This window comes from Miniopterus schreibersii (genome assembly GCF_964146895.1).
Source record: "Miniopterus schreibersii genome assembly, chromosome: 12".
In the NCBI taxonomy this organism is placed as follows: Eukaryota; Metazoa; Chordata; class Mammalia; order Chiroptera; family Miniopteridae; genus Miniopterus; species Miniopterus schreibersii.
In genome coordinates, this window is record NC_138112.1 from 73,921,002 (window position 1) to 73,942,353 (window position 21,352).

The 21,352-nt window shown below is 52.9% G+C and overlaps 1 protein-coding gene across 1 annotated transcript in view; it reads right to left on the reverse strand.

The window, feature by feature from the left end:
- The window catches only part of PTDSS2 (phosphatidylserine synthase 2), a 28,579-nt gene that overhangs the window by 4,080 nt on the left and 3,147 nt on the right, over positions 1 to 21,352 (reverse strand). Inside the window, exons 2-4 of the mRNA XM_081155456.1 lie at positions 17,122 to 17,223; positions 7,474 to 7,556; positions 3,874 to 3,941 (exon numbers count right to left, since the gene is read on the reverse strand). Coding sequence (XP_081011582.1) covers positions 3,874 to 3,941; positions 7,474 to 7,556; positions 17,122 to 17,223 — 253 coding nt within the window. The remainder of the gene's footprint in view (positions 1 to 3,873; positions 3,942 to 7,473; positions 7,557 to 17,121; positions 17,224 to 21,352) is intronic.

Genomic DNA, 21,352 nt, shown 5'->3' on the forward strand with positions numbered 1-21,352 from the left:
AGGGCATAAAGTGACCATGGTATGTATTTACAGACACGTATAGATACCGCTCAGTGCACAGACACGGTCATGCCGTCCACTGAGGGGGCCTCGCAGCTCCAACACCCCAGGGCAAGGAGCCCACCAGTGCCCAGGGCTTGGTCCCCGAGACCTTCCTCCAGTAAAGGACCTGGGCTCCTGGGGGAAATGGCTGGTTCCCACTGGGCAGGAAATGCTCAGGATGGGCCTGGAATGTCTTCTGGCACCAGAAAAAAAAGAAGTGGTAAAAAAATACAAGACAAAACAGTAAAATACCAAGAACCCACAAGATGGGGGGATGTGAGGTGTGCAGGAGCCAAATGAGCGAGTTCCCAATGGCCAAAGCAATTAGAGCAACAAGATCAATAAAGTGCTGGATTATAACCCAAAGTACAAATGCGCAGGGACAGGAACCAAGGATGAGCAACAGTAACTGCGGCACAGAGGCAGGCCTCCTGTGTAGAGGAGCACTCTGGTCCAGGGGCACTATGCGGATGGCCACCCCCCCAGTGCGCCCAGGGAGGGAACCTGACATCGGGCAGGGGCAGGGTGGAGGTGGCGTGGACAGTGACAAGTCATGCTGGCCGTACACACCTTTACCCGTCAAATCATGAGAAAAACACCGGACAAATCCCAGGTAACCCTGACACCAAACCAGAAACATCCAGCACAGGAACCCTGAAGACAACACTCTGACACGGAGGCAGGAGCCCTCAGCCCAACCCTGGGAAACTACCCACAGCACGTAAGGGCTGTTCATGGGCAGGGGGATTCTCCCAGCAATGCTGAGTTGACTCAAAACGAGACAGTGAATGTAATACATCCACTGACAAAGGGGAAACCCACATGCTCCCCTCACTTGACAAAATCCAACACCCTTTCGTGACAAAAACACTCAACAAGCTAGGAACAGAAGGGGTTTCCTCCATCTGATGAGGGCACCTATGAAAACCCCACAGCTGGCAACATACTACGGTGCCGGACAGGAGGCTCTTTCCCTAATGCAGGGCTGTGCGGGCTGTCCACCCTTCTAGCTCTGGCTGACTTCACCGGGAGGTTCTGGCGGGGGCAACGTGGCAGGAGATAGGCGCCAGGTTGGCAAGGAAGATACAGAACCCTCTCTGAGCAGGTGACACAACCCAGTCTCCAGAGGCCGCTCAGAAACCCACCCAAACAGCAACAGCAGAACCGCCAGAACAAACAAGGTCTGCAGGTCGCAAGACAGAAGCCCACACAGAAAACAAGCTGTTTCCACAGAACCGTGATGAGCAAACCGAGAACAAAATTGAGAAGACGGTTCCACCTGTGGGAAGACCAGGACGTGTGGCTACTCAGAGGTGCACACACACCCTGGGAACTTCAAATGCTGCTGAGGCGATGAAGGGTGCGAACAAAGGGAAGACGATCCTGCCAGGTGTGCACCCCAGGGACCCACAGCACCCCGCCTGCCGCTGCAGGACTGGGAAAGGTGGCCCTCAGACCTCGTGGTTGGTCAGAGTCATCCTGAAAAACAGGAGCAATCACCTCCCACATCCCACTGGAAGGACATCTGACTCAAACCTGGCCAGTGCTCCTGAAAACTGTCCAGGTGACCAAACAGGGGACGTCTGGTAACTGTCACAGCCCAGAGGGGCACTAGGAGACGTAACCACGAAGTCTTCTGTGGGATCCTGGGACAGAAAGGGACACCAGGGGTGTAAACCCTGAGAAAAAAAGAGACCTAGTAAGAAGGGCTCCTGGTTGCTAATGAGGCTAAAATTAAAGGAAAGCAAAGCAGAGCCCAGCAGCCATTTCTGCACAAGCTCCTCTCCGCAATTGGCATTCAGGGAGGGGCCTGCCCTGGGCGGCCTCCTGCGCTGTCTGTGTCCAAGCCGGCCTGGGAAGGACGTCCTGCTCAGCACCAAGAACGAGCTATAGGTGTGGAGAAAGTATTCACAAACCACACATCCAACAAAGGACCTTGGGCCAGAACTATACAAAAAAAAATTTAAACCCAATTTTTAAAAAAGGCAAAAAACATGAACACTTCACCCAGGGGGTGTCTGCACGGCTAATGAATGAACGTGAAGTTGGGGGCCCGGCCAGCCATTCAAGAAACACAGATCAGGACGTGGACAAGGCCCTGTGGCTCCTGTCCAAGCAGGCGGAGGCTTTGTCTGCCGTCAGAGAGCTGGCTGACAGAATGAGACCCCAGGAGCTGACATGCCGCTGCTGGCAGACAAACTGGGAGCCCCCGGCACACAGCGGGCACCGCCCTGATGTCAGGTATGCCCAGCGGGACAATGTGACGCAGCCCAGCGCACCTCGGGGCCAGGCTGGGGTGTTCAAAGCAGCTCTGTTCTCACAGCCCCAAAACAGACACCACTCAAATGTCTCAGCATCTCAAGGGACAGACTGTGGTGCATCCGCGTCAGGGAGAAAGGATGGGGTGCCGATGGCACAGTCGGATGCATTTCACAGGCCCCGAGGCCACACACTGTACAGTCCTGCTCAAGGGAGATTCTCAAACACAAAGTGTGGCAATGGAGGGAGAGCTGTCCTGATCGCCAGGGCTGAGGGCTGGGGCCGTAGATGGCCACCTCCCCTAGAAAGTAAAAATTATCTGGTGACCGTAGGTCCCCGGCCACACTGACAGAGCTCTGAGACTGAACAGGAAGGACCCTGAAATGAGGGATCTCCATCAACACGTATTCATTAAGTTAACCAGAGTGAGGGATATAAACAACCAACACTGGTGGCAACAGATCCTGACCCAACACCCACAGCCTTCCCTGACCGGCCCACAGAACAGGAGCCAGGAGGGAGAAAAGCACAGGGAGCCAAGGCTAGCCAACCACCACAATGGAACCCCAGTGAGGGCTGGCCCTGGATCCTCCGGGAACTCTCGGCGACCAGTCCTGGGGTCTGGCCTGCTTCTCTCCCTAACTCTGGAGCTCCTGCCACTCAAAGCAAAGGCGGCCACCAGGTGCTGCATGGGAACCGGTCCATACACTTGGCCCTGACCCCAGTCCGGCACGGCAGGGCCCACGCAGCACAACCTGCACCCAGAGGTCCAGGGCCACTGAGCTCCACAGATTCTGCTGAAAGGCCGCTCTGGCTTCCCCACAAACATCCTTCTGGAGGTTCCCTCGCAACCTCCACGAGAGGGACTCCCTGCGCTTAACCAGGCAGAATTCAGGCCAGAATCTAGCAGCCGTAAGGAGGCCTCCCCGCAGGCCGCACTTCAGGGAGAAGCCTTGGGCTGAGCCTCAGACTCCGGTCTGGCTGCCCCATGGGGGCAGACCCTTATGGAGGAGACCCTGGTACGTGCTCCCACCCACAGGCTGAGACCAGCCTCGGGCCTGGGTGCCCCCTGGGGGGCAGACCCTTAGGGAGGGGCCCCTGGTACAGTCTCCCACCCACAGGCTGAGACCAGCCCAGCCACCAAGCTGCACAGCGATGCCTCACATGCATTATGCTAACCAATCAGGGCAGATGCGGAACCATCAATCCAAACACGTGAGGTGGCCCATCAGGAGGTGCTCTTTGAATCAATCGGACTGCAGACCCGGACTCCCCATTTGAAGAAACGGAGGAGCAGGGAGCCAGTGCAGGACTGGCCCTCGAGGGTGTCCCGTCCAAGAGGCACTCTGGATTCCCGCAGAGGTTCACTGGGGCAGTTTCTCACCTCGAGGGCGTCCCGTCCAGGAGGCACTCCCAGTTCCCGCAGAGGCTCACTGGGGCAGTTTCTCCGCTTTCCACACCTCGGCTTGGGCTCTAGCTGACAGGTCTGGAAGGGCTCATGGCCCCTCGCTTACCTGCGCCCACATCCTCCGTCGCCTACATTCCCAGTTGACCCAACCAAGAGCGACTCACCTGGAAGAGTATGAAGATGAGGAACAGCTCGTAGACCACGCTGACGCACAGCCAAAACCTCCAGTAGGCTAGGAGAGAGCACAGCGTCAGGGCCGGCCCGCAGTCCAGGACACACGGTCTGCTCGGCCCCTCGGGCTGGTGGACTCCCACAGCAAGGCCTGACTCAGAAGTGAGCACACGTGTCTCCAAAGGGTTTTCCTTCCTTTCTTTCCATGCCAGTCCTCAAGTCTTTCTTTTTGTCTCACTGCAGTGCAGAGGGACAGAAGCAGAGACAGGAACACGGTCCTGTGCTCACCAGCAGTGCTTCTAACCCAACACCTCCGGGTCGGCAGGTCCCGGTGGGTACCTTCTGTCACGTCAAGAAAACCTTTCAATTCCAGCATGCTCAGTTTTTATCACAAATGAGCACGTGGCTTTATTTTCTGCACGTAAGCTTTTCTCTGCAGTGCTAAGTGATGAGAACCATCAATGCCTGTCTCATGCTGAACCAGCCCTGAGCTCCTGGGATGAACCCAATCTGGTCACTGTGACACCTGTTTTAGGGAACTGTCTTCCGTTTTGATCAGTGCACTTAGAAACTTGTCCCTGTGGTGACTATGTCATGCTTGCAAGTTGCTAAGGGAGCAGATCTTGCATGTTCTCATGTAACATTTCAGTGTGTGTGTCGAGTCTGCATGTGGTGCACCCTGAACCACCTGCCTTTCACACTCTCCAATGGGAAGCTCAGCTTTTCACAAACAATAACTTTTACCTTCCAAGAGTCTTGATGACCCTGTTTAATAAAAGGCCCAGATTCTACCTTCCCTGTCATGACAGTAAAAAACCACCAGCCTACTTTTAAGAGCAATTCACCTGGAGTAAAAAAGGTGGTGCTGACAAACTTTTAAGAGGCTCTGGACCAGGGGAGCCACAGCTGGGCCCAGGTTGTTCTGGGGCAGTCTCCCACTCACGGGCCATTGTACAGTGCACCCCCAGCTGGAATGGGGGATGCAGGCGTGGGCAGACCGATGGGTGAATGCTGGGGGGGTCGGGGGCAGGGCCTGACGTGCCAGACGGGGAGTGTGAGTTCTGCAGCACCAGGCGTGGCGACCCCACAAGTCTGCAGGGCCAACCGAGCCCCTCGGGGCCTGCGCTGTGTCTGCCTGAGAACAGCCACGGACGTGCAGCGTGGGCAACAGGAGGGTACAGCTGTGAGTGCGTGAACCCAGTTACTCCTGAATCACTACTTATTAGTCACTGTGTCACTTATTTGTACTACAACTGTAAACCTGCTTTTGCCCACCCCATATGGAAAACCAGCCGGGTGCAGGCAGGAAATACAAAGTGGGGAGCTCTCGGAAAGTCTGCTGAGGTAGTCCTGGGACATTGGGGATAAGCGGCCGAGGTGATAGATATACTCTCCACGCACTCATGGGTGGCAAAAGCTCGGAACACTCTCCCAGGTCCAATGGCTGCGATGGCAGCTACAGGGGCTTATGGTGAAGACACGGGGCCGCTCTCACCCCAGGAGCTGCTCGTCAGGTGACATGTCCCTTGGAAATGGGGCTTCTCTGCCCACAGGAACTCCCCACGGGTCGCAGACAAGTCTGAACGTGCATCTTCCCCTCTACTGCTGTACACCTCCAATAGGGCAGGCCCTGCACCCGCCGGAGCAGAGGGTGGGCCATCTCAGAGCCTCTGTCACTGTCACCCTGTGGCACCCACCCATCCCCTGAACATTCAGCAGGCCCTCCCCCCCACTTCCACCACCAGGAGGTTGGTCTCCTGGCTCCCGGATTCAGTACCTACCTCCACACTCCTACTTACTTCCTAAACATCAAATCTGGCTGTCTCGACAGCCCTGGTAATACCCTGACTGGCTCTAGCTTTTGGAGGGAGCCAATGAAAAGATACATTGAAAGGATGCCTTTCTCACGGGCAATGCAAGTTTCCAAATAAGCGAAACCCCCCCAGAGCCTCCTCTCAGTGATGCCTGGGGAGAAGGAGGGAGAGACACCCCACAGCACCCCCTTTATGGAGCCTCCTGCTGGTCCCTCTTGGCCTGCTGTGCAGGGCTGGTCAGATTCACCTGCCAACCACTAGGTCAATATGACCTTCAGAAGCAGGTGCTCCCAGACAGGTTCCCATGTTAACCACCACAGATCACAAGGACACATGGAGTCTGCACGGAGCCACTCGACTGAAAGGAGGGCTGACCAGGGCCACCGGCTACCCTCTGAAGGGAGCTGGCTTCAGGCTCTCATGGCTCAAAGAAACCACAGGGGCAGGTTTCAGACAAAGATAACCAGCCTCCTGTCAGGTGCATCTCCTGGAGCCCAGGGGCCAAATGCTGGAACAATCAGCTGCCCGCTGGCCAGTCTGAACACCACAGGCTATCTGTGTATTACCCTGCCTTCCAAATCGATCTGACAGACTAACTGCACCTGGTTTTCACTGTGATTTTGGTTTTCACACCATTATCTCACTTTTCTACTCTGGTGAGGAGTCCACACTATTCAGTAGGATGGGAGGTGCAGACCCTGAGCAGGGGGAGAGGCCCCGCATTTCCAAGTGGGCCCCCTCACCCCCGCAGCCCTCCCAGTCCTCCGCGTGGCTGTGCCCTGCCACATGGGTTGCTTAGAGACCGGGACCTCACTGACAAGCATGGTGCCCAATGGGCCGCAGACACAACCCTTCTGAGGGCCACTGGTAGTAACCACGGCTCCCCCCGCAGGACTCATCAGATGGATAACCGAGACATGCACATAGGCACGTGTGAAAGTTCACTGCAGCTGAAACTGGAAATCCCTAACACAACCGAACGGGCTGGTTAACTGGAGGACATCAGATGACGCTAAATAAGCAGCCATTAAACTCCAGTTGTCAACCAAACGAACAAGGACCCGCCTGTGTGGGCCTGCAGTGGAAAATGCAAGAAGTGAGGCACTCACCAATTCCACATGTACAGGATGTGTAGACCTGTGTAAACATATCGAAGTCTAACAGTGGTCATTCTGTGTGAGTGGTGCTTATCTTTACTTAAAAATATTTTTCTACTTTCCAAATTTTCTACAATAAGTACACACCCCTCCTGAGACAGAAAAGAAACGTGTTACTAAGTTGTGACCCTCAGGAAAACCAAGCATGTCCTGCCCCTGGGAGCTGGAGCCCTAACACACTGGGCCAGGGCAGGCCAGGGTCCTGAGGTTGTCAGGACCCCCCATAACTTCGGGGGGTGGGGGACAGAGAAAGTGACTCAATGGCAGAGCAGACGCCTCGCACCTAAGGCACAGCCACCCGCTGAAGCCCACCCCACCCCCACTGGACAGTCCTGGGGGAATCTCATCTGCTGGAAGAAGCCCCTGAGGAAGACGGCAGAGACAGGAGGGCGAGGGCAGCTGCGGGCAGGATGAGGAGCGGAGCCTGAGAGGGTCTGAAGGGGCTCCAGGGGCTGAAGGAGCAGGAACACACCCCTCGTCCTCAGACGATAGCAGCCTGGGTGGCTGGCCAGACAGGGTCCAGAAGGGGAGGGCAGGACACTCACACCCAGGAGCACAACAGAGCAACCGCTCAGAACAGAACCAGCACGTGGGACACACACAACACGAAATGGCAAGTTACCTGGATGAGGTCTGGAAAATGGCCCGTCTTTAGCTTGTGTGACTCCAAAACATAAGAAAACCAAAATACTGGCCACAATACCTCTGCAAATAAAGAACAAACAGCCCCTCAGTGTGCGCCAGCGCAGGTCCACGCCGGCTTCTCCCAGGTGGGAGGCGGGAGGGGCCCCCAGGATGCCCACCCAGTGACAGCCCCCGACCCTGGTGGGGCAGGGTGGCTGGAAGCTGGGACTTGGGGGCAGAGCTACGTGACTTGCAGCAGGAAGGGCTGGCTGCCGGGCAGCAAAGCCCGCAGGAGGAGGCCCTGCACGGGGTCTGTGTACTGTGCCTGAGTCGCTACCCTGACACCCTGCTTCCCTCCCATTTCAGGACACCTAGTGGGCCTCACACTCTGATGGAATCTGTGTATATCTGTCATGAATGTGTTGTTTTCTCCTGCTAATCTGTCTCAGGTTAACTTGATTAGTCCAGCCAAAACTCAGGTGGGAGGAAAATCATCTTTCCCGTCCCTGTTTAGCGAGCCAGCCAGGAGCACCCTTAGCAGGCGCGCTGCTACAGCTGAGGTTGGCGCCGTGTGACGGAAGCAGGCAGGAGGTGAGAGTCTCCAGCGTCCCTTGTCTCCTCAGGTGCAGTAGAAGTTAAAGGCTGGCAGGAAAAATACTTGTGAATCTGGCTCCTTGGGCTTGGTGACTCATGGTTTTCTTTTCTTTCTTTTTTTAAAATATTTTTTATTGATTTCAGAGAGAGGAAGGCAGAGGGAGAGAGAGATAGAAACATCAATGATGAGAGTCATTGAACGGCTGCCTCCTGCATGCCCCCCACTGGGGATCAAGCCCACAACCTGGGCATGTGCCCTGATCGGGAATCGAACCCTGACCTCCTGGTTCATAGGTCAATGCTCAACCACTGAGCCACACCGGATGGTTCATGGGTTTTCTTCATTGACTCCTCCTGGAAACGGTCATTTTTTGTCTCTTGCTTCGTTTGTCACAAGAAGGAAATATGGCAGGGACAGACTCCCGATGAGCCTGGAGCTGGAGCTGGCCTCACAGCTAGGAGTCCAGCAGTTCTCTCAGGACGGCTCTGCTGAGACCAATGCTGCTGTGGGTCTCTCACTAAAAACTGGACAAGGTTTTCCTTCCGTCTCGTTCTATGACCCAGGAGCTTGGCTTCGTCTCTGGTCTCTACTCTCTTGGAGGTACACTTAATGGGTGCACCTGGCAGCCAGGTGAACCGACTGGGCTTCCGAGTGTCTTTTTTTGGCCATGCCTGCTCTCAGGGGAGTGTGTCATGAGAAACCCCAGCCGGTGAGGGGCCTCTGCCGTCTCCACCTTCATTATTGTTGGTGCTGGAACAATCCCATTCCAGTAGTGCCTGCTGGGGCCATGGATTAGCCAGTTTGTGGAGGGAGGCGTCTCATATTCTGTGGGAGACCAGAGACGCCACGTGCACACCACCATCCTGACTGCCTGTGTGATGAGGGCTGTGCCATCTCTACTTTGGGGTGTGAATTTGGGTCATGGGGCTGCACTGTCTGTACCACGGTGAAGGTTTATTCTGGGCCTGGGAAGCTACCACCAGGTATTCCCAATAAAAGGCTTCATTGGTTGGAACTGCTACTGAAATGAATGGATCCTACTGTCATTGGCCAGAGAAACACAGATCCTTTGAACTGGAAAAACTTCTAAATTGGAAAATGTTTAGAGAGCTCTCACCTTAACAGCAGTTTTACTGGTGCCTCTAAAAGACCAAATTATTTTTTAAATGAGTACAAAGAAATATAACGACAAGCCTTCCAGATAGAAACTAGCCTGGGAGCCTTACTGAGCTCGCTGCCTCCACTTCCCCTCAGGAGTCCTGCACACGCTAATCAAACATTAGGTCAATTAACAGTGTTCTCTCCTCATCCTTAAATAAACTTCCTCCACTACGCTATAAAAAGAAAAACAAAAAACAAAAACAACAGCAGGAAGCGAAAGGCCCAAGGGAGAGTCCAAAGGGTGAGAAACTTAAAGGTTATTAAGAAATAAGGTGAACAAAGCAAATACTGACAGGAGCAAAGGAAGGGGCAGAAAGGAAAGTCCCTGCAGGCGCCCGAGGATGGAAATCCTGAGGTGGTTATTAAGAAACGCGATTAACAAAACAGACGCCGAGGGGTGAAAAGAAACGTTTCCGTACCTCACTACCAAAGGCTGGGACAGCGGGACCCCTGTGAGGCTCCCGTCTCAAAGGGCCCTAACAAGTCTGTTCTATCCACCCTGTGCAGGGAAATTTAAAAGCCGGACACAGAGGTGACACCGAGAAACCTTGGGGCAGCAGTCAGGTTAATAAGAGGTTGACGCAAGGATCAGGGTCCTTGGCTGACCTTCGCTGGGACCCAAAGCCTTTGAAGAGGGGGAAATCATCAGGAGAGAAGAGAGAACTTCCAGGACCCGGGATGCAGAATTCGTGGACTGTGGTTCCCAGACCAGGTGACGCCCTGACCCAGGCGGCAGTTGGGGCAGTTGGATGAAAAGCGCAGGGACTGATAAGATCGTGAAGACCGGGAAGTTAAACGGGCTTTAGGGAAAGAAGTTACATCAGCTCCACCTGAATGTTTATGGGAACAGACTCTGGCTGGGAGCAATGTTCCGACCCAGAACTGTAAAACCAAAACCTGTGGACAAAGTCCTATGGAGGCCACAGTTAGGAATTCGAGAGTTGAAAAAAAAAAAGTTAAGTAGCTTCGCTGAAAGATTTGTTGCAAAAGAGGAATGAAAAGTTAAAGAGACAAAAGGCATGTACCTAAAACAAAGGGCCACGTGACTGCTGCCAGCGGGCAGGCCGTCTCCTTGCTCCAGTCTGAGGCCACCCAAGGCCACGAGAGAACTCTGGATACCCAGGTGGATCCTCAGTGATTGTGAATGGGTGTGTCCAGAGATCAGGACAGGTGATCACTCCACCAGGGGAGCACACCAGTGCCATCTTCATCCCTCCGAGGGGACCCCAGGGGAGCAATGGGCAGTGGCAGCTCGTCCCGGGCTGGACCCCCTGAACCTGTCCCCAAGGCCCCCTTCTCTCTGACTTCTCAGTGAGCCAGAGCAGCCCAGCCTGGGCTCTCCTGTTGCCTCTGCTATGCTCCTCCTTGTCTCACTGTCCAATTATATTTTTGCTTCCATTATGGACCCAGTACCCTTAGGCTCAGTGCTGGGTATCCCTTCCCTTTGGAGATCCTATCCCCCTTTTATTTTTATTTATTTTTTAAAAATATATCTTTATTGATTTCAGAGAGAGGGCAGGAGAGGGAAAGAGAGAGAGAAACATCAGTGATGAGAGTCATTGATCAGCTGCCTCCTGCAGACCCGACTGGGGATCGAGTCTGCAACCTGGTCATGTGCCCTGCTGGCCATTTCCTGGGTCCTAGGTCAGTGCTCAACTGCTGAGCTACATGGGCTGGGCCCCATTCCCTTTTAATAAATTTAATCCTCACCCAAGGATATTTTTTCCACTGCTTTTCAGAGAGAGTGGAAGTGGGAGAGAGAAAGAAACATCGATGTGAGAGAGACACTGATTGGTTGCCTCCTGTGTAAGCCCTGACTGGGGCCAGGGATCGAGCCTGCACCCGAGGTAGGTGCCCTTGGGTGGAATCGAACCTGGGACCCTTCATTTCAAGGGCTGATGCTCTAACCACTAAGAAAACCAGCCAGGGCTATTTTTCTTCATTCGCCCCCCTAATATGGCTATTTAGCCTGCCTGAGCATCACTGACCGTTAACCTTTCAGGGACAGAGATGATCAGGGACGACTAGCTGGACTGAAAGGCCAGCCTATGTTGTCACCTAAGTTTCACCCCAATTCCTTGGGAATTTAGAGCAAACTTTGTGAAGCCGGTGAGGCAGCTACAGGAGCGGCTCAGGCCACCTGCCTTCTCCAGACTGAGGGGAGAGGGGACGTGGGTGTTCTGAAGCTACAACCTGCTTCTCTGGCTCCCAGATTCCTCTGCAGGGACACAGGCAACTTGAAGTCCTCCCACAGATGCTACTTAGAAAGAGTCTCCACCGCCTGAGTAGGTAACGCACCCCCCACCCCAGGCTGAGGTCCCCGTGGGCACCTGTGTGAGCTCACCTGTGTTGTCGGCAGTTTCTACCTCTGCTGATCCTACTCATTTGTATAACTCTAATTTTTTATTTTTTCAAATCCTCACTCTAGGATTTTTTTTGCATTGATTTTTTTTTAGAGAGCGTGTAGGGGAGGGGGGAGGGAGGGAGGGAGAAATACTGTTGTGTGAGAGACACGTCAATTAGTTGCCTCCGCACATGCCCCAACCGGGGCCAGGGATCAAGCCTGCAACCGAGGTGCGTGCCCTTGACTAGAAGTGAATCTGAGACCCTTTGGTCTGCAGGCCGACGCTCTAACCACTGCGCAAACCAGCCCGGGCTCTATTTTTTTAATCCTCACCTGAGGATATACTTTTTTAAAAACTGATTTTAGAGAGACGGAAGGAGAGAGGGAGAGAAACACTGATGTGAGAGAGAAACACTGATCGGTTACCTCCATATGCACCCCGAACTGGGATTGAACCCGCAACCTGGGTATGTGCCCTGACCAGGAATTGAACCCGCGACTTTTGGTGCACAGGATGGCACTCCAACCAGAACAAAGGCCTCTAATTAAATGGCTTAAACAAACAAGTGCCTATGTAAAATTTTCAAAACTATAATAGAAAGGAACCCGAATGCTTTTCAGGGTCCCGTGATCTAGGACATGCTTGAGGCCGGCGCTGGTTAGACAGGCATGTGCAGGCACTGGCACCAGCATTTGGTAGAGTACATTTATTCTACCTAGTTTATTAGTCAAGCCTGTGTTATCTGTGTTGCAAAATCTGCCATTGAGAAAGATAATCTGGTATGAGAATTTTCATAAGTAATATAAACATAATCATTAAGGGCAAGTACATAATGTAAGTAGGATACAGAGTTTTTTGGGGAAAACTCTTCAGCTGTAACTATATTTGATGTGTACTTAAAAATGTTTTCCTGCCCTGGCTGGTTTGGCTCAGTGGTTAGAGTGTTGGCCTGTGGACTGAGGGTCCCAGGTTCGATTCCTGGCCAAGGGCACGTACCTCATTGCAGGCTTGATCCCTGGCCCTGGTCGGCGCAAGTGTGGGAGGCAGCCCATCAACACGTCTCTCACATCGATGTTCCTCTCTCTCCCCCCTTCCACTCTCTCTGAAAAGCAATGGAAAAATATCCTTGGGTGAGAGTTAAAAAAAGTTATTAAAAATGGTTTCCTAAATCTCTGTGAAATTTCAAAGTTTTGCTAACTAGATTAAATGACGGAAATTCACTGACTATCCAGACTTATCCAAATAAGATAAAATAATGAACCACTGGTTACTGAACACAGATTCATCCCCTCTGGCATCTTACCACAGAGGAACCAGGACGCCCAGGTCTCTCCGTAAACGTCTGTGCCTCACTGAAGAGCATATGATGAAAGAGCCAATCTTCCTGGAGATTGTGGAGTGTATATATAAATGTGTTACTCTAGATACTGGTGCGACAGACAGCTCACAACTGCTTACTTCTTAGTTTCCACCAGAAACGGAAGTTTCTAAAGGTTAAGAATCCTCGTGTATGTAATTAAAGCTACAAATAACAATAACTGGGGACACAACTGTATGTACCAGAAAAACAGGGTATGTTTTGGCTTAAAAACAGGTGTGAGACACGGATACGTATTTTCGTTACTCGACACAACAGATTTTGTCCTGGTGATTTCTGAGTGGGTCAGAGAAGGAGACAAGCTAAAAGGGACAGAGAATGCTGTGGGAAGTTCACGAGAAAGGATTCTTGAGGAAGTTTTACGTGCGATCAGCTGGGTAAGAGAGTTGGGGGGGTCGCTCTCCTACCAACAGTGCACTGACTCTCAGACTCCGTCATCTGTGAAGGACGGAGATTTTCTACCCGTCTGCTCCGAGACGATTCTGGAAGCAAGGTTCTGTGTTTTACGGAGAGAACCTGCTGTGTTCTGTGTTGTGCTGGGTCTCTGATGCTGTGAGAACACTGGCTCTTCTGCGAGAGCCCGAAGCTGTGTCTGAAATGTCCTGCTGACGTTCACGCAAAGGTTCAGACACAAAATTCAAGATTGGGGCCCAATCCGCTTCAGCAAGGAAGTCCCTTCCTCCTCCCACAGTACCGGCCCCTTCATCCTGACCCCTTTGTCTCATGGCCACAGTCTGCTCCTGAGTCAGGGAAAGAGAAGTGGGGACAAAGGCTGTGAATTAAACAGCAGTCGGCTATGGAGCCCCAGACAGCCCCACCTTCTGGCTTTTTACCCTTTGTCTATGCAGCACACATAAGCTGGACTTCACACTGCTGAAGCTCAGGACGGGCTGTCAGGATGCTGCTGTGTGAATCACTTCTGGGTGGGCTGAGGCCCCCCTGCCACAGGCTGATGCCCTTGCAGGGATGGGCTGGTAGAGAACGTGTTTCCATGTGGGGCGAACCTTCACAGCTTCTGGTCACCCGGACAGCACTGCCCTGAGCACATCCTCTGAGCTTGACAGAAAGTCCTGCAAACTTCCTGGAATCACCCTCGACCAACAGGCCAGGCCACAGAATTACAGAAAAACTGGATCCCAGCGAGCAAATCTCAATGCAGACTGAATGAGTGGACGAGGGCGACTTTTTATGACTTTGTTTGAAACACTGCTGCTTCTTAAACTTTTTTTGTTCTCCAGATACAAGGAAATTTTCTCTTAAGTGAGCTACGACTTAAGAGCAATTTGGTAAATGACACTGTGTAAGCAGAACTGAACATTTATTTCCTGGCAGATGCAGGAAACTCTAGATACCTTGGGGACCTCGAGAAGACAGGCACTCGCCCAGCCCTACAGGTACTGCACATGAAGTCTGACAGGAAGTCCGTGCCTAGGCTGTTCTGGCCCCGAGAGGTCAAGTTCAATCTGGAGAGTCCTTATGAAAAACTCTAGCAAAGCAGACTTAAAGAGCCTAAAGGATTAATTACTGTTCTTGCTGTTCCCGTGCAAATACAGGCCAGGTTTACTGAAACTGGGTGATTTTGCTAATAACTAGTCTTCATGTATCTGTCGTTGGTGAAAGTGGGGGTGACTTTAGAGTCTCAGCAACACTCCTCTGTGGACACAGCCTAGTGCTGGTTGTTTTCCTGAGCTTTTGTTCCCTCCTGCAAATGGGACAGGTGCTGAATTCTTCCAGTTTCTTCTAGCTATGACTCCAAACCAATGTTTCCAGCTGTTCTCCACCTTCTGACATGGAATCACAGAAGTAAAGCTGCCCTTCCCCCAAGGCCAGGCGAGCCACTGCGGGACAACTTTGTAGACTCAGACGTGGGGTTCCCCTGTGGACAACCTTGGTGCCTGCTGCAGATGGTCACACAGCAAACAGGAGACTGTCAGACTCCCACTCCTGGCTCTACTCCCCCTGAAGATGCTGCCGGACAGACACCAGGGACTCTTCTCGGCTGCCTGCCTTCAGAGCCTGGACACCAGGATGACCATCTGCTCCAACCATTAATCATTGTTTCTCTTTTGTTTTCATAGAGATGCCGCTTATTAAAGACCTGATTCCTTGCATCCCAGGCCTAACTTTGGGAGCCCACCGGCATCAGCACCTCATGAAATGAGTCAAAACTGTTTAACTGAACTGTTCTCAAGACCGAGACCAGTCCAATGAGACACAGAACAATCAATTGACCCAACTTTTGGCATGTGAGAGTTCTCAGGAGTCTCAAAGGCAGGACCGCAGGAGCCAGAACAGGCTCCCCAAGACACACCACGTGGGCATGTAGGCTGTTCTGAGCCAAAGGCAGTTGAGACCCTGTGGGCTTAAAAAGCTCTTACCTCTCCCTTGAAAAATTTAACTTAGTGGCCTTGCCCATAATAAGAGCTATTACCAGAAATAACCCGTTGTGGCCTGTCCACAGGGCAGGGCAGGCATCTTGTTACGGGACACCTGCTCTCCTCATCCTGCAGCCCCGGCACCTGACTGCCTCCTTCACTTAGACCACACATGTCCAAGAACCTCTTACACACGTGGGGCGCTCACGCGTAGGCAGGTAGTTAAGTCTAGTTATTTTCCTTGCTAATCTACCCGCCTCGCACAGATTTAGGTTAGGCCAGCTGAAGGAACCTGGGAGGGAGAAAAGTTTCTTCCTCCCAAAGAACGTCCCGCAGTCGGCTGATCCATCACCTGCTGAAGGACGTCCTGGTTGCCTCCAGTTTGGGGCAATTATGAGAAAAGCTGCTGTAAAGATTGAGTGCAGGTTTCGGTGGACAGGAGTTCTCGATCCATCCGGACGAATGGCTAGGAGCATAACTGCTGGACTGTGCGGTGAGTGTGGTTCCATGAGACCCTGAGGCTGCCCCCACCCTGTGGCTCCGCCTGCTTCCCACCTGCTTCCCGCCAGTGGTGACATCCCTTGCTCTTCGTGTCCTCGCCAGTCCTGGTATCATGTGTCTTTCACTATCTAACAAGTGTGTAGAGGGGGTCGCAATTTTAATTTGCGTTTCCCTGATGACAGATGTGCTTATCTGCCACCTGCCCATCTTCTCTGGTGAAGTGTCTGCTTAGACCTCTTGCCCATTTTTAACTGTGCTGCTTGTTTCCTGTTGTGGAGTTTTGAGAGTTCTTTGCATATTTTGGAAACAAGTCCCCTATCCGGTATGTTCTGCAAACATTTCCTAGCAGTCTGTGGCTGGTCTTTCCTGGTCTTAATGGGATCACTTATACACTTATACATGTGCATTTATACAAATACATAAATATCCCACCGTCACCAACAGATGAATGGACCACTGGAGTGTGTGGTGCCTCCTCACGGGGGAGCACTCCCAGCTGGGAACCAAACCACTGAGAGCCACCCGCAGGTGTCAAACCACCATGCCGAGTGGAAGCAGCTACACACAGGCGCTCGCTGGATGACGCCACCTCAGGGAGAAATTAAAACTACTCGCCCAAAGTGATGGAGCTTGTTAGATCCCAAAAGAACAGTGATAGAAGCCAAAGGGAGCTTAAGGAAAGCCATTTGCTAAGCTTTTAACAATGTATTAGTTTTAGAAAATAAACATGACCTACCCTTGAAACCTTCCTGAGGGCATCAAAAGCTCTGACATTATCAGAAGTCAGCCCCTGCAGGGAGCTGCCACCTGGATGAGAGCCAATCCCCTGCCCTGGGGAGGCGCTCCCAGTACACCCCATATGGGCCCACTCCAGCCGGGGTCACCTTTTGTGACAATACCTGCCTGATGACATTGGAACTGCTCATCTCTGCCTTGATTTCACAGCTGTATGGGAACAGCTCTCTCTCTTTTTTTAATATATTCTTCCTGCACCTCCGGCCCCACTGGGGATTGAGCCGGCAACCCAGGTATGTGCCCTGGGTTGCCCGGGAATCGAACCACGATCTCCTGGATCCTAGGTCGATGCTCAACCTCTGAGCCATCTCGGCCGGGCGGGAAAGCTCTTCAGTGTGACCAAGTCCTGCCTGGGGCCCCCCTGCCCGCTGCTCCTGAACAAACCCTCTACATGAAAACGACGAAAGGAAACCTTGCTTGTGCGGAGTCTCGCCCGAAGGGGCGCCCTCACACAGCACCACCAGGCGGCTGCATGGCTGAGTCCGGGCCTGGTTACCTCTTGGTGTTGTAGGCCGTGTCCTGAGGGGTCTCTTCCAGCAGAGTCACGTAGCCAAGCACGCAGGTCAGGATGAAGAGCACGGTCAGGGTGTGCGCCCGCCTGAAACCCAAACACACAGACCACGTCAGAGCACCAGGGCAAGGGGACACACAACCTCCACCCAGAGTACAGGACTGAGTATCCCTAGTTGGGGGAGACCCCGCACGGGGGGAGGGGGCATGCAGCACACTGGAGCGCTCACGGCTGCGCTCAGAGCACCGGCGTCCAGAGCAGCGTGTGCTGCTGAGAGTGACAGGGCAGCTGGGGAACACACCACCTGTCATTGAGCAGGTCACACTGAGATGACCAGCCTCGTGTGTCATGCAATGACCACATCTGAGATGCACAAGATGACAGACCAATAAACAAGACAGGGAGGACAGTGAGAGACACCAGGACCCACAGCAGGAAGGGTGCACCCTCACTCAGGAAGCCTTCATTCAGGAGAGCTGGCAGACGCTGAGGGAAGCATGGGCTCTGGTCCCTGCCATTTCCCTGGGGCATGACCCTCAGAGCCTGGTGTGGGAGGAGAGCGGCAGGCTCACCTGGAACAGACCACAGGCAGTCAGGCCCAGGACTGCAGGCACACAGAGCCGCCTGGGACTAGCCTGAAGTGGCCCGTGACAGACACTGGCCTGGGACTTCTGCAAAGGGCGCCACAGGCCCAGTTCCCAGGTCCCAACAGGCAGTGTGAGTTCTGCAGAGATGAGGAACTCCCTGGAGCTTCAGTGTGACCATCTCCAGGAGATGCTTCCAACGTTGAGGGATTCCCTATCCAGCAAGAACATCCTCCAGAACTAAAGGTTCTGGGAGGGAGGGACGATGACAGGACGCGGGCCCAGCACACCTGCTCTAAAGGGACTGCTAGGAAGGTCTCGAGCAGCAGGGATACGACACCAGGGGCAACCAGGCCACCAGGAATGAGGACAGGGCACCCAAATGCACATGAAGCTGACTCTTCTTCACACATTTTTCTTTCTTTTTTTCATTCTTAATCTTTATTACAACTTGGAAAGGAGAGTGTCAGAGCATTACTGTTTCCATTTTACAGGTGAGGAAACTGGGATGGTAAACAACGGCCGAGTTCAGTGCTGTCTCTGAAGCACGCGCTGTCCTAGCAACACCACCACTGGCACCAGCACCACCTCCATTCTCTCCACAAGCACAAGAGTAAGCGCCAAACACTACAAACAGCACATAAAGAAAGTAGGGCGGAGGTTTAGTCTTTCTGGGTTTAGAGAAGCTTTTTAATAGAAAGGATGGGATTCAAGCAGGGCCCTGAAGAAAACAGACCACTGGCTGAGCAGCTCATCAGCAGGACTTAGACTGTTCCTTGGCTGGACCTGAACTACTGATTCAGATGCCTCAGGACCAGGGAGAGCGGCAGCGTGAACACAGTCCGCCAGCCCTGAGACCTGCCAGCCCTGAGACCTGACGTGGCCGAGCAGGAGGGGAGGGCTTAGGGACGCTCACTGTAGCCCAGAGCAACACTCCAAACACCAGACAGAAAACAAGACCAGGCGCTGAGGTAGAACACACACAAACGAAGGCAGGACAGGAAGGGGACAGGAAGGGGACCTAGAGGGCGGGCTACCAGAATGCAAGCATGACAAAGTCACACGGAGCGACCCAAACACCAACTCGGCAGGAGCGATGGTGCATCAGCTGCCATGCACTGGATCTCGGGCCTCCAAGGAGGGGAGCGAGGCCCCTGCACATGGGGGAGGGAGCGGCTTGCTCCACTGGTGAGGTGGTTACAGGAGCCACAACTGCAAAAGCTGGCAGAACTGCACGCCCTGGGGAGTCAGAGTGAGACTCCAGAAGTCATAAAGACACCACTGTGGGTGCAAGGTCGGAGTCCAGGACAGCGTGGAGGCAGGGCTCAGGGCCCAAGCAAACAGTCCCGCAGGCCTCGAGAAGACCATCCTCAGAACAGGACAAGGAAGGAGCAGGGAGCAGGTCCCCTAGGGCCCAATGCACACCCAACCCCCAGCAGGTGGACCAACAGTGTGCTGGGCACACCAGGGAAACAGGCAGGACTGTCCCAGGGACCCAGCCATGGACTGACAGCCACCCCACCAGGAGGGTTCTCATGCTGGGCAAGTGTCTCTGACAAAACAGACATGGCCCAGGTGTCCTGGGGAAGAGAGGGGGACAGCTGGGCCCGGAACTGGTCAGTGCCGCTCAGGGACACTAGCACTCCAACCAGCCCCTCCTCGGTGGGCACAGGGCTGTCCCTGCAGGATCTAAGAGGTGCCCATGTCCCCTGCGGGTGTCCCACAAGACAGCAGCTCTGCAGCCCACAAGCCAAAGTAGAGCGTGAAATTTTGTCTTGTGTCTTAACCGACTTCAATCCCCTGGTGTCCTTAATATTACTTTCCACAAACACAGTGGTTTTCCTGTAGTTTCTTTAGGGGCCCAGCCAAGGAGCAAGGGAAGCTCTGGTCATGCATCTTTCCATTCACCTAAAAACACAATGATTACCTGAAAAATGAAGACAACTCTCTGCCCCAAGATAAATGTTCACACTGCCACTCGGGCAGCCACCGACTGGGCCTGGGAAAGCAGAGTAAAGAACAGGGAGGACCCAGTCTATCCTGCTGAGGCAGGAAAGGGACAGAGGGTCGAGGACCCGGAGGAAGGGCAGCAGGACAGACTTCAGAACAGCCAGAATCAAGTGGCACTGGAGAGTCAGACCTCAACCATTAGATTATGATGAAGTCATCCTTAAAAAGGCTTCCTCCTCTCCACAGCAGAGGAAACCCTTTGGGAGGTACTATTTGCAAATCATATTATCTGATAAGTGGTTAATACCCAAAATATATAAAGAACTCATACAACTCAATAGCAAAAATATTTTAAAATGGGCAAGCCCGGCATGCATGGCTCAGCAGTGGAGCGTCGACCTAGGATCTAGGAGATTGAGGTTCGATTCCTGGTCAGGGCACAGGCCTGAGTTGTGGGCTCCATCACCAGTCGGGGGCGTGCAGGAGGCAGCCGATCAATGACTCATCATTGATGTTTCTCTCTCCCTCTCCCTTTCTCTCTTTGAAATCAATTAAAAATATATTTAAAAAATAATAAAAATAAAAATGGGGCAAGATCTGAACAGTTTTCCAAAGAAGACATAGAGACAGCCAACACACACCTGAAAAGATGCTCGAGATCAGTAATCATCGGAGAGATACAAATTAAAACCACAAGAAGGTATCACTTCACACCTGTCAGAATGGCTCCATCAACAAACCAACAAATGACAGGTGCTGGCGAGGGTGTGGAGAAAGGGGAACCCTGGCACACTGCTGGTGGGAATGCAGACTGGGGCAACCACTGTGGAAAACAGTGTGGAGTTTTCTAAAAAATATTAAAAATGGAGCTGCCTTTTGACCCAGTGATCCCACTTCTGGGTACTTATCTGAAGAAAACAAAAACGTTAACCCTAAAGTACACATGCACCCGCACGTTCACCACAGCGTTATTTACGACACCCAGTATGGGAGCAGCCCAAGTGCTGGTCAACACAGGCGGCTGGATATACCCAGCCACCTGTTACTCGCCATAAGAAAGAATGAAACATCACCGCTTCATGGATGGACCTTGAGGGCATGATGCTAAGTGAGAGAAAAACAAACAGCAGCTAATCTGCCTTACCTGTGGAATCTAAAACCAACAGACTCAAATACAGAGAGCAAACTGGCGGCTGCCAGAGGTGGGGTGGGGGGTGGGCAGAAGAAATGGGTGAAGGGGGTCAAAAAGTAAACAAATAAGCCGCTTTCCCGATTAAAAAACATTTACAAAATCACTTTACAGATTCTGTGTGCTGACAGCAGTGATGTTTAAAAGGCACCTCATTCGTAGTTCTGAGCACCTTCCAATGTATTAGTTATGACAGCACTTTGGGGAAGAAACAACCAGATCAGCCGTTTCCCTCGGACAGAAGTGTGGGTGCAGACATAGCCGCTGTACAGTGAGGCTCAAGCCCCCACACAGCACCTTAACATGCAGCTGTGATGACACAGAAAGGCCCAGGGAGGCTTTGGCCCCTCACCCCGGGCCACTGCTCAGGCTCTGGCCCGTGCTCTCCCTCGCGTCTCCTGTGAAGTTTAAGTTTCTGCTTTGATACTCTTCCTCAGAGAGGAGATGAAGCACAGCAGGGAAAATATGAATTTCAGTATCAGCTTTGCCACTC